The sequence below is a fragment of the Puma concolor genome, chromosome A1 (assembly GCF_028749965.1).
Source record: "Puma concolor isolate L17-30 chromosome A1, mPumCon1.1.hap2, whole genome shotgun sequence".
Classification (NCBI taxonomy): domain Eukaryota; kingdom Metazoa; phylum Chordata; class Mammalia; order Carnivora; family Felidae; genus Puma; species Puma concolor.
Genome location: NC_141667.1, coordinates 43289196 through 43305206, shown reverse-complemented (window position 1 = coordinate 43305206; position 16011 = coordinate 43289196). Strand labels below are relative to the sequence as shown.

The following is a 16011-nucleotide window of genomic DNA, read 5'->3' as shown; positions in this document are numbered from 1 at the left end:
AAGACCTACTATCCAGCTGTAGTAATCAAGACCAGTGTGGTATTGGCAAAAGGACAGACAACATAAAACAATGAAAGAGAACAGAGAACAGAAATAAACCCGTACATATGATCAACTGTTTTTCAACAAAGAAGCAAAGGCAATTCAATGGAGAAAAGACTATCTTTCAACAAATGGTGGTACAACTGGATGTCCACAAGCAAAAAAAAAAAAAAAAAAAAGAAAGAAAGAACTCAATCTGGGCCTCACACGTTATACTCACACTTTATATAAAAATTAACTCAAAATGAATTACAAACTTAAATGTAATCCATAAACTTATAAAAATTAGAAGAAAACACAGAAAAATATATATGGTCTTCACCGACGTAGAGAGACCATAGACTGCGAAAAGCATAATCCCTAAAAGAAACAACTGATGAAGTAGTCTCTGTCATAATTAAGAACTTCTGCTCTGTGGATGATTTCTTTAAAAGAATGAAAAATCAAGCCAAAAATCATGAGAAAACACTTGTAAATCACTTATCTGACAAAGGACTTATGGGTCCAGAATTATAAAGAATTTAACAGTAAGAAAACAATCTACTCCAACAGACCAAAGATGGAACAGATACTTCACCAAAGACAACATGTGGATGGCAAATAAACCCATGAAAAGATGCTCAACATCACTAGTCATTGAGGAGACACAAATTAAAACCACGAAGAAATACCACTACACACAGCCATCAGAATGGCTAAGAAAAACAAGAACAAAAAAACCCTCTCATTCCCTGTTGGACATAATGCAAAATGGTACAAACATTTAAGTAAACAGTTTGGCAATTCCTTTACAAAAATAAAGATACACTTAGCATATGGCCCAGCAGTCTGACTCCTCGGTATTCATCCAAAAGATGGAAATTTGTGTTTACACAAAAGCCCGTACATGAGTGTTCATAGCAGCTCTATTCAAAAGTGCCCAAAACTGGTAACAACACAAATGTCCTTCAAAAAGTGAACAGATAAACTAACTGTGGTACTTCACACAATGCAAAACTACTCAACAAGAAGGAGGAACAAACTGCTGATACATGCAACAACGTGGATGACTTTCAAAGGCATGATGTTTAACGAAAGAAGCCAGACTCACTTAAAATACTACATACGTTGTGTATCAACTACACTCAAAAGAATTTTAATCTTTAAAACATATTTTTAAAAAGTACTACATACTATGATTGGATTAAATGACATTCTAGAAAGATGAAGCTATAGGAATGAAGAAGAGATCAGATGGCTGCTAGAGGTCAGGGGTGATTACACACAGGAGGAATGTTTTAGGCCATGGAACTGTCCTATATACGGATTGTGGTGGCAGGTACACAACTCGGTGCACCTGTCAGAACTCATGTGACTGTACGACAATGAAGTAAATGTTACTGTTGATGTAAATTTAAAATTAAAGCTAAAATCAAAAATATATATAATCCTAGGTACTACTGACCCAGATAGACTGCAGGGAAATGGCACTCTCATTATCTACTGGCAAAAGCATAAAATAATACAAACTCAGTTGGGCAATACAAGACACTGAGAGCGTGAATACGAAACAAGGCAGTGTAAGGCTCTGAAGACAAGAATAAATCACAAATACTCTAATCTTCGGCACTCAAGTGTACGTATGAAATTCAAATTCCAAATTCTTACAACGGTGGTACATGGTGAATGTTCCACAAATGTCTGATGCTGATGAACATACAGGGAGAATGGGTGAACACGCAGCAATTCCGTTTTGAGCACTTGTCCAAAGGAAATAATTAAGGCTATACACAAAGAGTTAATTATAAAGAGAATTCTAAAATGGAGTCCCATACACTCTCTAATTATGGTCATGTATTTCCCCACTTGCTGGCACAGGAAGATGCCCATGGTACACTGCCAAACTTAAAAAGAATATTCCGGGGCATGTGGGTGGCTCAGTCGGTTAAGCATCTAACTCTTTTTTAAAAAATTTGTTTTTTCATGTTTTTAATTATTTTTGAGAGAGACAGAGACAGAATGCGAGTGGGTTAGGGGCAGAAAGAGGGAGACACAGAATCGGAAGCAGGCTCCAGGCTCTGAGCTGTCAGCACAGAGCCCGACGCGGGGCTCGAAGTCACGAGCCATGAGATCATGACCCGAGCCGAAGTCAGACGCTCTACCGACTGAGCCACGCAGGCGCCCCAAGCATCTAACTCTTGATTTTGGTTCATGTCACAATCTCATGGTCATGAGATCAAGCCCTGTGTGAAGCTTGCTTGGGATTCTTTCACCCTCTCTGTTCCTCTCCCCCACTCAGGCTCACGCTTTCTCTCTCTGAAAATAAACATAAAAAAAATAAGAACATCCCAAAACAATATCTGGCACGACCCCACTTTTGCTGAAAGAAAAACCATAAACCCATAAATCCCATATTCCCTTTTATTTTCTTCTTTGTACCTGTCAGCATTTTCTATTTTTTTCCACAATGAAGATCTGTTATTTAAAAATTAAAATTAACTTTGTCTAAAGATCCAAGATACAAGAGCCCTAATATAAGAGCCCAGAAGTAATCTTCTGGCACAAGACATCCACGAGAAAAAATCCCCTCTTTCTCAGAAGCCACATCTGAGGGAAGGTGCAGTGCTCAAAGAGCCAGAGGTCTGACCAACAGAGGCTGTTCCCAAGCCTGTTTTGGGGCCCGTTGAAGGAAGAAAGGCTGATACCACCTGCATAGATGTCCGTGAAGCTGTGCAGGGCCAGACAATGACACCCACCTGCATAGATGTCCGTGAAGCTGTGCAGGGCCAGACAATGAGGGTTCAGACACATCTTCACCTGGGCAGTCACCACCTGTAGCCGGCTGGCTGTCAGCAGCCAGCACTCCTGGGGCCCGGCCAGGGAGCTAGTACCAAAACATCACCGACAGAAAAACATAAAGGAAATCAACTTATGCAGTTCCAGGGCTCAGTGATCAACGGCAAAGTTCTCAAGATTTTAATGAAGTAGGCAAATGAAGATGCTGGAGCTCGTGTTCCAAGGTTTTCTAGGTGGGTGTCTGCTCTGGTGGCATGTGGTCTGTGGAATCACCCCTTAAGTTAATACTACTCTGGATTCATTACCTACTTTAACCAATCGCCCTGAACTCCCAAATCCAAGCACTGTGCCGGGCAGTCCAGATGTAAATGAAATCCTAACTTGGTGACAACAACTTTCAGACATTTTCAATAGAAATAATGGATCATTACTAATCACTATGATTTTACTTTAGGCAATTGAAAAAGCAAAGGAAACCTAAGAGAAGCAGAGAATAACATCTTCAAAGGATATAGCTTTACAGAAGTTTGGAAAAAGGGGCAAGATGGGCCAAGTAAGATATGGCAGCTAGGGACAGGGTAAATCTGAAAGGGGTGCTTACTTTTGTCCCCCTTTGAATAATGGGCTGCTACAGAGTAGGCACTGCGTGGACGGAGACTCATAATAATTCGACCAAGAGGTCTGCTCGATGGTGACCGTCTCTTCACTCACGTTGGACAGAATAAGTCGAGAGCTGTTGAGTTCGTGAATCAAGGCGAAGACCTCAGCCAGCTCAGACTCGTTCTCAGGAATCTGCAGGACTTTGCGCAGCAGCTGCAGAGTGGACTGGCGCTGCACCTCCCTCTGGGCCAGGCTCAGGGGCTCTGTGGCACTCAGCACATCTGGGAGCGGTGAGCTGACCTCCTGGGAAAGGAGCAGATTGAATGATCAGCAAACAGCCAGGGCACCGCCAGCCTTGGTCTAAAATGCTGAGAGGCTGCCAGCGGCAGAGGGATGGGCTCATCCGTGGCTGAGGGTAGGAAACCTAGTTTCCAAACCACCTCAGTTAGTAACTCGCTGCGTGACTCGAGGCAGGTGTTCTCTCTCTGGCACAAAGTTCTCTACCAGTAAAAGGAGAGAATTATACACATCACTCAGAAATGGTTTCAGAGGTAAGCTCCCATTCACCAGGTTTGGAGAATAACAGACCCGGGTCTCAATCCTGGATATGCCACTTAATAGCCATACATTTGTGACCCAAAGCAATCTACTGAATCTTTCTGAGCCTCAGTTTTCTTATCTATGAAATGAAGGATGAAGTACTAGTAATCTCCTGGAATTATCATGCAGAGTAAACAAAATATTGCAAGTAAAAAAGCACTTAGCATAGTTCCTGGTAGACAATGAAAGCTCTACAAATGGTAGTTTTGATATGTCACCAAATATCTGTACTACTTAAGGTATTTGTCTTTAACACTTTTATCTTCTGAATACAAGGGAACTATTTCATGTATCAATTAAAGGCTTTCAGGACTAAGGTCCTGAAATGCTCGTTAAAAAATGGAGGTTCCTCCGAGATCCCTTGTATAAATGCAACAGGAATCACTCCCTCCCTCCCTCGTGTTTCCAGAGTCCATCCTTTTACTGCAGAATTCACTGTCTCACAGCTGGTGAGACTGTTCCCCTATTTTCAGTGAGCATAAGGTTCCTGTTTATTTGCTGATTCCCAAAACCAGCATGAGAGCACACTAAAGATTCTAATTCCTATTTGCTGGACATATAATATGTTGCTTTGCAGAAGTTAATTGCCTAATAACAAGAAGGAACTTTCTATGAACTCTGCACACCTATAGCTCTCATCTCATTTATCTGTAGTTTGGCTACTTACTTTTCTCCCCCACGAGACTGTGTGTTCCTCAAGGGAAGGGACCATGTTCTATTTATCTTTGTATCTCCAAAGGCCTGACCTACAGTAGGCATTCAAATGCATGCTTGCTGGAAGAAAAAGAACAACTGCAGAGAGCTGACTGACACTAGAATGAGTTGCCCTGGGAGACAGTGTGTTCCTAGCCCTGTCTATGTTGAACTATGGGCTGGAAGAGTAGCTGGCAGGGATACTATCCTTCTACTCTGAGCCACAGTGAAAGACAGGAATGAAGACCATTCCAGCCCAGAGTTGCTGCAGTCTTAATTACAGCTACCAATGACAAACTGCGCAGGAAGCATATGGCCACCAGGGGGCTCCAGAGAGCATTACACACTAAGGTCCTTGGGTCTCAGACCAGTGTTTTAGTTTACAGAAAAATAGTAATTACATTTTATTTCTCTAAAACTTAGGAAGTTGAAAGGTGACATAATGTCAGAAGGATACTGGAGGTAGGCAGCTATCAACCAAAGACAAAAGAATATAAAATTCCAAGAGTAGGATTTGAAATCAATTGGCTAGAAGTCCCTGAACAATTCCTGTCTGACCTGGAAAGTTAGGTCACCTCATCATCCTCGATCCAGGGAACCAACATCCATTTCCACTCTGCAAACCACACCAATTGCTACAATCAAATAGGAGAAAGGAATGTTCAGAGCATCTACTTATACAGGACTCAATTCCATTCCATGATCGTGATCAATACATTGAGTATGCACACTCCAAGGTCAGAAGGCATGGGGGAACAGATACACCTGTCCTAAAAGAGATTACGGTGTCACAGGGAGCTAAGACAGAGTCAAGGCAGAATATGGTCAACACTAAGTGAAAACCTCCTCTTTCCTCCCATTAAAGGCATAGAAGATCCAGGAAGCTCACTGCCAGCAGAGAGCAGCCAATGGAACAGAATGTGATGGAAGCTATGGACCCATTTTACATGCTATTTCAGGGATTTACAGATTATTTGAAGCTCAATTCTGAGTCTTCTCTGGGGTTCACGGCCCTGAGAATAAACTGTCCAGATACAATCTACCTGGCCCGCTTTTGTCACTGGAGAAACTAAAACTCAGAAGAGGGATGGCATCCAGCTGAGGGTCCTCCCAGCTGTCTCTCTATTCCCAGTCCCCATGTGTTTTCCACTAAGCCATCAGTGCCCACATACTTTAGTTCTATTTCCCTTTCTCACAAGGATAACCTCAGAACACCACCTCAAGTATGGAAACAAACCTGGGACCACGGGGTAAGATTTATCTGCCAGGAGCTCCCCTGCCCTGCCCGCCATATCCATAGAAAACTTAGCTTGAAATGGTTCTCACCACCTCGGTAGTCCTGTCCATTCCCAAACCCCCATATGCCTCCTTCCTGACACAACCTTCTAGCCCTCACAATGAATGAAGGACATTCAATGTGACCTCATCGCCTAAAATACAAATTGTCTGGTCTAATGTTAAAGATCTTCCACAATATGGCCACAATATGCCTTTCAAGCAGCTTATTTTGCATACTCCTCCATAAATATATATATATATATATATATATACATATACACCTTTCTCTTCTAGGTGATTAGAGCACCAGGCTCCCTAGCGCTTCGCTTGTACCCATGCTTATCCCGGAGTATGGCATGCCTTCCTCTTCCATCCAAATCGTATCCACCCTGCAAAATCCAGCTTAGATCTGGAGTGGCCAGACTCCACCTTGGATCCTGACCTGTTCTGTACGCCATCCTCTTTCCTCCCAAGGCAGATCAGGGAGATCCATCTTCTTACCTTCAACCTAGTCATTCCATCTGCTGCCTGAGGTACTGTAACGTTCTGTACACTTAAAGAAATTCACACGTGGAGGGGTGCCTGGATGGCTCAGTCGGTTAAGCGCCCGACTCTTGATTTCAACTCAGGTCATAATCTCACAGTTTGTGGGATTGAGCGTCATGCTGGGCTCTGCTTCATGCTGGGCTCTGCGCTGACAGTGTGGACCCTGCTTGGGATTCTCTCCCCCTTTCCCCGACTAGAACATGCATGTACACACTCTCAAAATAAACATTAAAAAAAAAAAAATTCACGTGTAAAGTCTGAGGACCTCTGAAAATACCCATTTTTTCCTGGTTCTAATAAATAAAAAATGAGCCCTAATGAGGCAAATGGAATGTGTTTTACACTCCAAACAGTTTGGTCCAACTTCAGAGATTTGCCAAAACTGCTAGAAGTGAAGCTTTGTATTGAGCCAAAAGCTCTATAAGGAACCTGAGAGGCAGTGATCTAATCTACAAAGTCTTAGGACCGGCATTCTCTGTTTACCAAAATACTATTTACCAGTGCTCCACCAGGTCTCAGAACTAAAAGAATGTAACCCTTCCGTCCCTCTCTTCAAAATCCTATTTAAAGAAAAAACTTTAAGTTTATTTAGTTTTTAGAGACAGGAGAGGGAGAAAGGCAGAAAGAGAGGGAGCGAAAGAATCCCAAGCAGGCTCCGTGCAACCAGCAGGGGTCGAACTCATAAATTGTGAGATCATGACCTGACCTGAAATCAAGAGGGGATGCTTAACCAACTGAGCCACGAGGCACCCCTTAAGAATCCTCTGTAAAGCCTGTATTCCCATTCTCTTTGGTGAAAGAACTCTTGATCCACTGGGCTAGAACGTTCTCCAATTCTCTCAACTTAATAATGAGGACAAGGAAGCCCAAAGAGAAGGGTAGGTCCAGAATTTAAAACTGGTTCCAGTTCTGGTGTTCTAATTATGATCATGTACCAAGAAATCATTGTATTTCTACTAAAACAGGTCCACTAACAAAGCCCAACACAAGGCTAGGGGATGTGTTTAGGGGAGGAACTCACAAGAGCCTTGGTGGTTTTCTCAGTCCGGTCTTTAGCAAGGTTAAAACCACAGCTGGGACAAATCCGCGGTTTATGTCGGTTGGTGTAGACGTAGTTACAAGAGGGATTCTTGCACTTTCCCCGGCCTCTTGAAGTAGCGAGGCCCAAATCCTAAAAAAGTAAAATCAATATTCAATTTCACAAAAGTTACACCTGGGCAGAGTCAAAAACCAGGATGACCAGCTATCAGTAAATCAGAGAAGAAAGTGACAATGGCAAAACCAGATTTAGACTAACTTCCAAAGAGCCTTGATGCAAGATCCTTACTCTGCGGTTACCTCCTTTCAATCTTAATACAGCCTGTATAATTTTGGCAAGTCCCTCCCCATCTGTGAAACAAGTGAGCTGACTCTTTAGTGTCAGAAATTCAAATGCCATGGAACACCTGGGTGGCTCAGTCAGCTAAGCGTCTGACTCCCGGTTTCAGTTCAGGTCATGATCTCATGGTTTGTGAGTTCAAGCCCCGGGTCCAGCTCTGTGCTGTCAGTGCCGAGCCTGCTTGGGACTGATTTCTCTATCTCCCTCCCTTTCTCTCTCTCTCTCTCTCTCTCTCTCTCTCTCTCTCCCCCCGCCCCCCCCCACCCACACAATTTCACACATGCTCCTATATGTTCACTCACACTCTCAAAAAAATAAATAAATAAGTATTTTTAAAAAATGTTAGAAATTCAAATGCCCTCAGGGTCCAGGCTACTGGCAGAGAGAAGCAGGTCTATTCTAGCAGAAGGCTGAAGACTGTGAACAAGCATCCACACCCTTCTGAAGACAATCAGGACCTCTGGACTACCTAAGCTCAAATCTCTGGCATCTAGGCTCCTGTGACATGCTGCTATCTAATCAAAAAAGAGAAGGTCCTGGGAAGCTCCCCCCAGATAGTAACCCTAGTGGCCTTCTGTAGTCAAAGGGACAGGGAGGTGATGGTATAGATGGCATGGAGAAGGTAGTAATTAGTCTCCGAGAAAAGAAACCTGAGCAGATATTCAGGATAAAGGAGATATTCTCCTTAAGGATCAGGCCAGTCTATGCACTAGTCCACCATACTGTCCTGTCTTCTTACTACAGAATCCCTAGCAGAGGGTCTGGCCAGAGCAGGCTCTCAGTAAATATTTTCTGAATGAAGGAATGAATGGTTCTGTACCTGTCTGCCTTTATCAGGTAAGAGTTTTTAAAAATCCAGCTGCTCTCTCAAAATCTGTGTATCTTACTCAATTCAGGCAGAGAACCTGCCAAAAGTTACCTGGCTAATCGGTATCTAAGGATCAATAAAATTAGAGAATGCTAGAAGCAAAAAAAGAGCCCCAACATGATATCTAAACTGATGCAGCATTTTACAGACGGTGAAAACTGAGGACCAGAGAAGCAAAGATGCCTACTTGCCCCAAGTCATGTGCATGCTGGCAGCAGAGCCAGAACCACTTTGGGACTAAGTCCTTTGAGTGCTTATTCCACTGCTCCATGTGGCTTCCCCTGTAAAAGGATGACCCCAGAGTCCCACTCTGTTTGTTTACTGGGATGTTTATTGGGATGTTAATATATGCTGTGTTAAAAATAAAAGGTGATGAGGTGCCTGGGTCTCTCAGAAGGTTAGGTGTCCAACTTCGGCTCAGGTCATGATCTCGCAGTCCGTGAGTTCGAGCCCCTGCGGCGCTGTGCTGACAGCTCAGAGCCTGGAACCTGCTTGGGATTCTCTATCCCTCCCTCTCTCTGCCCCTCCCCCACTCCTGCTCTGTCTCTCTCAAAAACAAACAAACATTAAAAGATATGTAAGGGGCGCCTGGGTGGCTCAGTCGGTTAAGCAGCCGACTTCGGCTCGGGTCATGGTCTCACGGTCCGTGAATTCGAGCCCCGTGTCGGGCTCTGTGCTGACAGCTCAGAGCCTGGAGCCTGTTTTGGATTCTGTGTCTCCCTCTCTCTGACCCTCCCCCGTTCATGCTTTGTCTGTCTCAAAAATAAACGTTAAAAAAAAAATTTTTTTTTAAAAAGATATATAAAATAAGTAAATAAGGATAAAAATAAAAGGTGGGTGGGGAGGGAAAAGGTTTGTGGGAAATGCGAGGCTAAACAAAGATGCTTGCCCAAAGCATTTCTCAAATCCTTTAAGAGGCCAGTACTGACTGTGACTCTATTTTAAGGGGGAAAAATAGACCTTTCTCACACTTACCAGTGGATAACAGACTTTTGAGGCTAAAAGGTCCAAAGACTGTTGAATGCTACAGCTGGACTGGATTCTCATGTCCAATTACTCCAAGAAACATCCAGGTCTCAGCTGGCCTACACGCTATAGATCTCGCCTGCAAAACACCTAGCTAATTCACCCAGCGGCTACCATCTGGATCAGTGAAGGGATCTTCAGAACCAATGATCTATCCCTGACCCTACTCTCACTCCTAACTACCACTCCCCACCTCCCTCAGACTTCTACTCGCCCTCCACCTAAAAGCAAAACCCATGTCCTTGTCAACCCATCACCTGGCCACACTTACCAGCGTTACAGTGCAGCTGTACTTGTATGGAGGAAACAGATCAGGCTTGACTTCTACAACTTTTACTTGTGACGTCCGACTGCCCGGGCCATTTGTTAGCTGTGGATCAGAACCAGTGATTTAGTGCTTTTCTATAAAACCTCACACTCCCGAGGGCCTGTGTCCTGAAAGAGCTTGAGGAAACAGTTTCCCAGGGACTTTGTAGAGCCACACTCCATGTGAGCTCTAGGATGCTAGTCAGCAGTCACCAGCCCGCCAAAAGTTTAAATGTCACTTTCAAGTCCAGGGTTGCCACATTCTTCTGTGCGGTTTCTAACACTGCATACTAGAAACACTGTGAATCATCAGATTTACAACTGCTACCAAGTGAGAAAAACTTATAATAGTCATATACCACACAAACATGTGGTTGAATAATGTTGGCATAGAAAGAACTCGAAAAGATTGTTCACTAAAATGTCACAGGTTGAGAGGAAGATCGTGACTTTTTCCCCTTTCACCACTATCTATGAACTTTTCAAACGTTCTATACTATTAAAGAAAAAAAAGATGAAGACAGTGTTAGTAATTATTCTGTAATACCGAATTTAAGTTGATATTCAGAACATAAAATTTCGTGTAACTTAACCGGCCTAAGACTAGCAAAAGGACTTGCAACTTTTAACAAACACCCAATGTTACCAGTCAAAAGGAAACTATTTACAGAGAAGACTGGAGTTTACCCAAGTAAAGGGACTCTAAAGGCTGGAAATCTACAAAGCAGAAAAGCAGACTAGATCCTTCTAGATCTAAATCACACATGCATCCAGTGCTGATACCACATCTGGGTGACAGATCAGCCTTCAAAGTAAAAGCCAGTTGATACTCTATTTGGGGCAAATTTGGAACAAAGGGAGTTGCCTGGCAGAGCACCCTGCAAGGGAGAAGGCAGCCCGAGTTTCCTGTTCCATTTTGGTCTAACAGGGTTTTTGAACTACAGGCCACAAAATCCACTGACAGGTCATGAAATTAATTTAATGAGTTGAAACCATTTGCATTTGCAAAATGGAAAATACCAAAATAACCACATATAGCAAGGCACAGCTTCCTTACTCTTTCCATGTATACAGGTATGGATGTTTACTGGGCTGTGATGTAAAAATGTGTTATTGAGGGTCATGGCCCAAAAAAAGAGGTCTAGTAAAAAAAAAATGCTGCTTTAGGGAATTTTGATAGTAACTATTCTGGTCACATATGGATAAAAAAACAAAAAAAAAACCCTCTATCATTAATATGAATGGACTGTACTGGCTACAAACTAGAACGTGAAGAGCCATGATTTTTGGTTTTAAAAAATTATATTAAAAAAATCCCCACAAACCTAGGAAAAGCCTCAGAGGCTGAATGGGCACAGAATGCCAATAGTAGTTAGTTCTGGGTGGCAGGATTACAAGAGACTGACTTTCTTTCTGCCTTACTGAATTCTCTGTATTTTCTACAACAACCGCGCGTTCATTTTTTCAAGAGGCTAAAAAAACAAGACAACTAAATGCAGTATCTAATCCTACAATGAACCCTGTACTGGAGTGCAAAAATGCTATAAAGAACATAACTGGGTAAAATTGTCGAAACTGGAATACAAATGACAGACTGAAGTATTGTATCAATGTTTCAGTAACAGAATATCCTTATTCTTAGAAAATGCACACTGAAGTATTAAGAAGCAAAAGGCCATGTAACTTTCCCTTAAATTACATGTACTTTTGAAACATACATGAGCACAAATGATGAAGCAAAATGGGTGATACCTTACCAATAAGCAACTATGAGTGAAAAGTACATGGGTACTTTCTTTGTACTGCCTTCACTCTTGCAATTATTTTCCTAAATTTTAAATTGTTTCTAAATTAAGGGACGCCTGGGTGGCTCAGTGGGTTAAGTATCCAACTTCAACTCGGGTCATGATCTCACAGTTCATGAGTTAGAGCCTTACATCGGACTCCTTGCTGAGGGTGCAGAGCCTGCTTGGGATTCTCTCTCTCCCCCTCTCTCTCTGTCCTTCTCTTTCTATCCCTTCTGCACACTCTCTCACAAAATAAACTTAAAAAAATTATTTCCAAGTCAAAAGTTTAAATGTGCATTCATTTTATAATAAGAAAAAAAGTAAGTAAAAATAAGTAACTCATTCATGCTCAACTTCATTCCAGACGTCACTCTCCAATGTAATAGGCTTCTGCCTATGGCTCTGAGACACTAAATAGAAGCCCTGTTCTCGGAGCAGCAGGCCCGCCCCCAGGATGCCCTACCTCTGGAAAACGGGTCTTACCTTCACTTCACTGTTGTGTGATGACTGTTGGATTGGCTGGCCCAGCTGCTTCAGCGTGCTTGGCTTCAGGCCACAAGTCCTCACAGAGGGGGTTTTATCTGAGACAATCAGAAGTCAAACTGGTGACTTAAATGCATTCAGAGTCCCCCTCATTCTCTCATCTCCATTCTCAACAACCCCACTGCTGTCCCCTTCCTATCTGACAGCTCCCCGCTCCCGGGTTTGTCCCAGCCCTTACCACTCAGGGGAAAGGCCTGCCTGGCCCTGGACAGTCCCATGCTGTTGCCTCGGCCCACATTAGATGGGGCTGGGAGAATTGCTCTCATGGGTCTTGCCGCAGCCAGTAATGAGGGCTTGCCCCGAGCTTTGCCCTTAAGCTCAGGGGCTCTGAGCCCAGGGGTGAGCGGGTCAACTCTGGAAAAAAAAAAAAAAAAAAAAAAAAAAAAAGAAGGGAAACCTAAAAATTCTGGACCAAGTGGAAGAAACCAAAGCACAATCTCCAAATAGCATTTTAGCAGAGGGATAGTGTAGTAAACTCAGGGTAGATTATTTCAGGGGTCATTACGAAGATAAATACAAAATAGCGCCCACTGTGAGGAATACAAACAGCTAGTGTAGTTATAATATCTGATCTGCCTCTAATTAGTATTTAAAGTATATCAGTCTCCCAGATGAGGGAGGCTAAAACACCCGCAGAACAAAATCCACATTTTCTTGCAGCTCCAATGCTGAGCACAGAGCCTACATCACAGAAGGCTCTTGTCAAGTGACACGCTTGCCTAAAACGAACAGTTGAAACTACACAGCTTCATGCTCTAAAGATACAGAACCATCCCAAAGTATACTATAAATAAAAACAGGCAAGATGTAGAGATACATAAGTTATGCTACCATTTGTATAAAAAAAGGTAGGAAAAAAATATATATACACATACACATATTTGTAGTATATGTCTAAAATTATCTCTGAAAACAGAAATTTGAGAAAACGGATTGTCTGGAAAATGGAAATGGATGACTTAAGGATAGGCTAGAAGAGATTTTTTTCAGTGTATATTCCTTATACCCTTTGAGTTTGAATCATGTGAATAGATCTCCTATTCAACAATAAACAATTTTAAATCAAATAATAGAAACCAGAATTTCTAAGCCTTGGCACTATCGACATTTTGGGCTGGGTAATTCTTTGTAGGAGCCTGTCCTGTGAATGTTTAGCAGTATCTCTGGCCTCTACCAACTAGATGCCTGCAGCACCCTTCTCCCCCACAGTTGTTAACAACCAAAAATGTCTCCTAACATTGCCACAATGTCCCCTGGGGGCAAACTGCTCCCCATTGAGAACCACTAATATAAACAAATAAGGGCCTTTAGTTACAAGACCACAACTGCCTCTGGGAAGGGGTCACATGAAAAATGCAGTCAAGCCTTTAGGGAGGGCATGGGGAGGAAAAATAGCCCATATTTATGGACCACCTCCTATCTGCAATGCACTGGGCTATGCATGCTTCACACACAATCTAAAGTTTATGAGGTCAGCCATCAAGGATTAGATTTTTCTAATATCCAACTCAAGATTTTTCAGAGGAAAGAACGGGCATGAGGTGACTATGCGCAAGGTCAAACAGAAGTCAGAGACAGATTACAACCAGAACTGAATTCTCTGATCACCAGGACAAGAATCTTTCTATACCTTAATAAGGCTTCTCTTTCCAAATCTACTATCCAGGATTGGATACTAGCTTCTAACACTGGCCTCAGCCTGTACCAACAGGATCCTAGCAAGTGCTTCTGGGAAAATGACAAGAAGGGATGCACAGGAATGTGCCAGCAACGCACAGACAGCAGAGTGTAAGAGGAAAGGCAAATCATTCTGTGGCTCTGGGCCTTAGTTTCCATATCTCTAAAATAGGAAACATTAATTGGGCTCTGCTGCCTCTCTCAGTAATGCTAATAACGACATAAAACAAAACAAGGAACATTTCCCAACCTGCTATTCTAAAAACAATCCTATAACATATAAACACATTTACCCTGCAGGCTTTTTGGGAGCAGGGAGAGGACTGGAGGTGCTGGTCCTCTCAGCTGGTGGTGGTATGTCTGGTCCTGGACTGTCATTCTCAGTTGTCCCCAGAGAGACCTCAGGCGGCACACCATTCTTGACCACCGGCGTCTTCGTGGCTGCCGTACCACGATTCCCAGGAGCTTCCTTGACCAAAACATGGGCATCTGAGATGATCACTTCCTCCCACTCATTCTCCTCACCCACTTCTCTCGGAGGAGCTACACTTAGGAGCTGGCTTACAGCTTCTGAGTTCTCCAGAGTCAGTTTGGAGGCATTTTCCTTAGAGGAGTTTTGCTCAGTGGTGACAGGCTGCTGATTTCTTTTAACCACCGAACCTTTGGAGCAGACACCAGGAGCCAATTCCACCTTGACTTTGGCTGGCTTTTCCTAAAAAAAAATAAGAATGCCTGTAGGCATCTGGCATTTTACAGTGGACAACACATCACAAATCTTTTCTCGTTCGCTCCTCACAACAACAACGTATGGGCAACAGACTAGGAAACTGAGACCCAGAGGCAGGAACAGGCTAATGTCAGGTGTCAAGACAAAGCTGGCCAGAATCCAAGTCTTCAGACTTCAGGTCCCCTTCACTACAGTATTCAACACTCAGGTTAGCATACAGCTGTTCTAACAAATTTCTTATTGATAGCCTCTTTAGGTTTCAGCAAATGAAGTTGGCATTTTGAACCTGACCTTTGTTCAAAGCCTGCTTCTCTAGGTCTAGAAAGAAGCTGATATGTTGCCATATTTGGGCCCAGAAGTCCCAAGCTCTTTATCTTGGTGTTCCCTTTATCCCAATGCAGTCACATCTCACATGATGAGACTCAAAAATTCCAATTCTGTTAGGGAAAACTCTATCTTTTGTCCCAGATTCTTTCAGGTGAGTCTTAAGGCTGGCTTACACACACGCCACAAACTTCTCACTTAGTCAAATTAACTCATACGTATTAATTACTTACTAGAAAATATTCAAACTCACTATAAATCCCAGCCACTATTTCAGGTCAGCCTACTTTAAAAATTCCTTGGTGCCTTAGCTTTTATGCTGTGGAAATATACTATTATTTATACACACACACACGTACATACACATACATTTACCTACATACACAAGCAATTTTTTTAAAACTGCGGTTGTCTCAGGAAGGTTCTTTTAACTCCATGTGAATAGTGAAAAGTGCTATAAATGAAGAGATAGAAACATAGAAGCTGGGTTCTATCTAGGTTGTGCTCCACATCTAATGACTTATGTCACCTCAGACAACCTTCACCTGAACTCTCACTTTGCTACCATGAAACAAGAGGGTCGGCCTCACCATTCGTCAACAGCAGTACAACAGTCTTTCGGGGGGCTCAATTCATGGTGCAGGATTCCCCTGCATGCTGCAGAAGTCTAGCATCTGTGGCTGATGTTATTACCGTTCAGTATTCTCTCCCAGTCACAGACTACCACAACCCCTTCGCTTCCAAAGGGGCCTGGGCAGCACACTGCCTCTGGTTAAGAACCAACATAGATGACCTAAGAAATCTCCTGTAAAGCATTCTCCGATTCTAACACACAATAAGT

At 42.9% G+C, this 16011-nt stretch overlaps 1 protein-coding gene across 5 annotated transcripts in view; it reads right to left on the bottom strand.

The window, feature by feature from the left end:
• Window positions 1–16011, bottom strand: part of HMGXB3 (HMG-box containing 3) — a 47701-nt gene that overhangs the window by 12662 nt on the left and 19028 nt on the right. For 4 of the 5 annotated variants that reach the window (XM_025924461.2, XM_086704480.1, XM_086705111.1 and 1 more), the window contains 7 exons: window positions 14413–14831; window positions 12621–12796; window positions 12383–12480; window positions 10078–10176; window positions 7556–7705; window positions 3419–3720; window positions 2778–2905 (listed from right to left, as the gene is read on the bottom strand). In XM_025924461.2, coding sequence (XP_025780246.1) covers window positions 2778–2905; window positions 3419–3720; window positions 7556–7705; window positions 10078–10176; window positions 12383–12480; window positions 12621–12796; window positions 14413–14831 — 1372 coding nt within the window. The remainder of the gene's footprint in view (window positions 1–2777; window positions 2906–3418; window positions 3721–7555; window positions 7706–10077; window positions 10177–12382; window positions 12481–12620; window positions 12797–14412; window positions 14832–16011) is intronic. The other variant, XM_086703860.1, reaches the window with a different exon arrangement.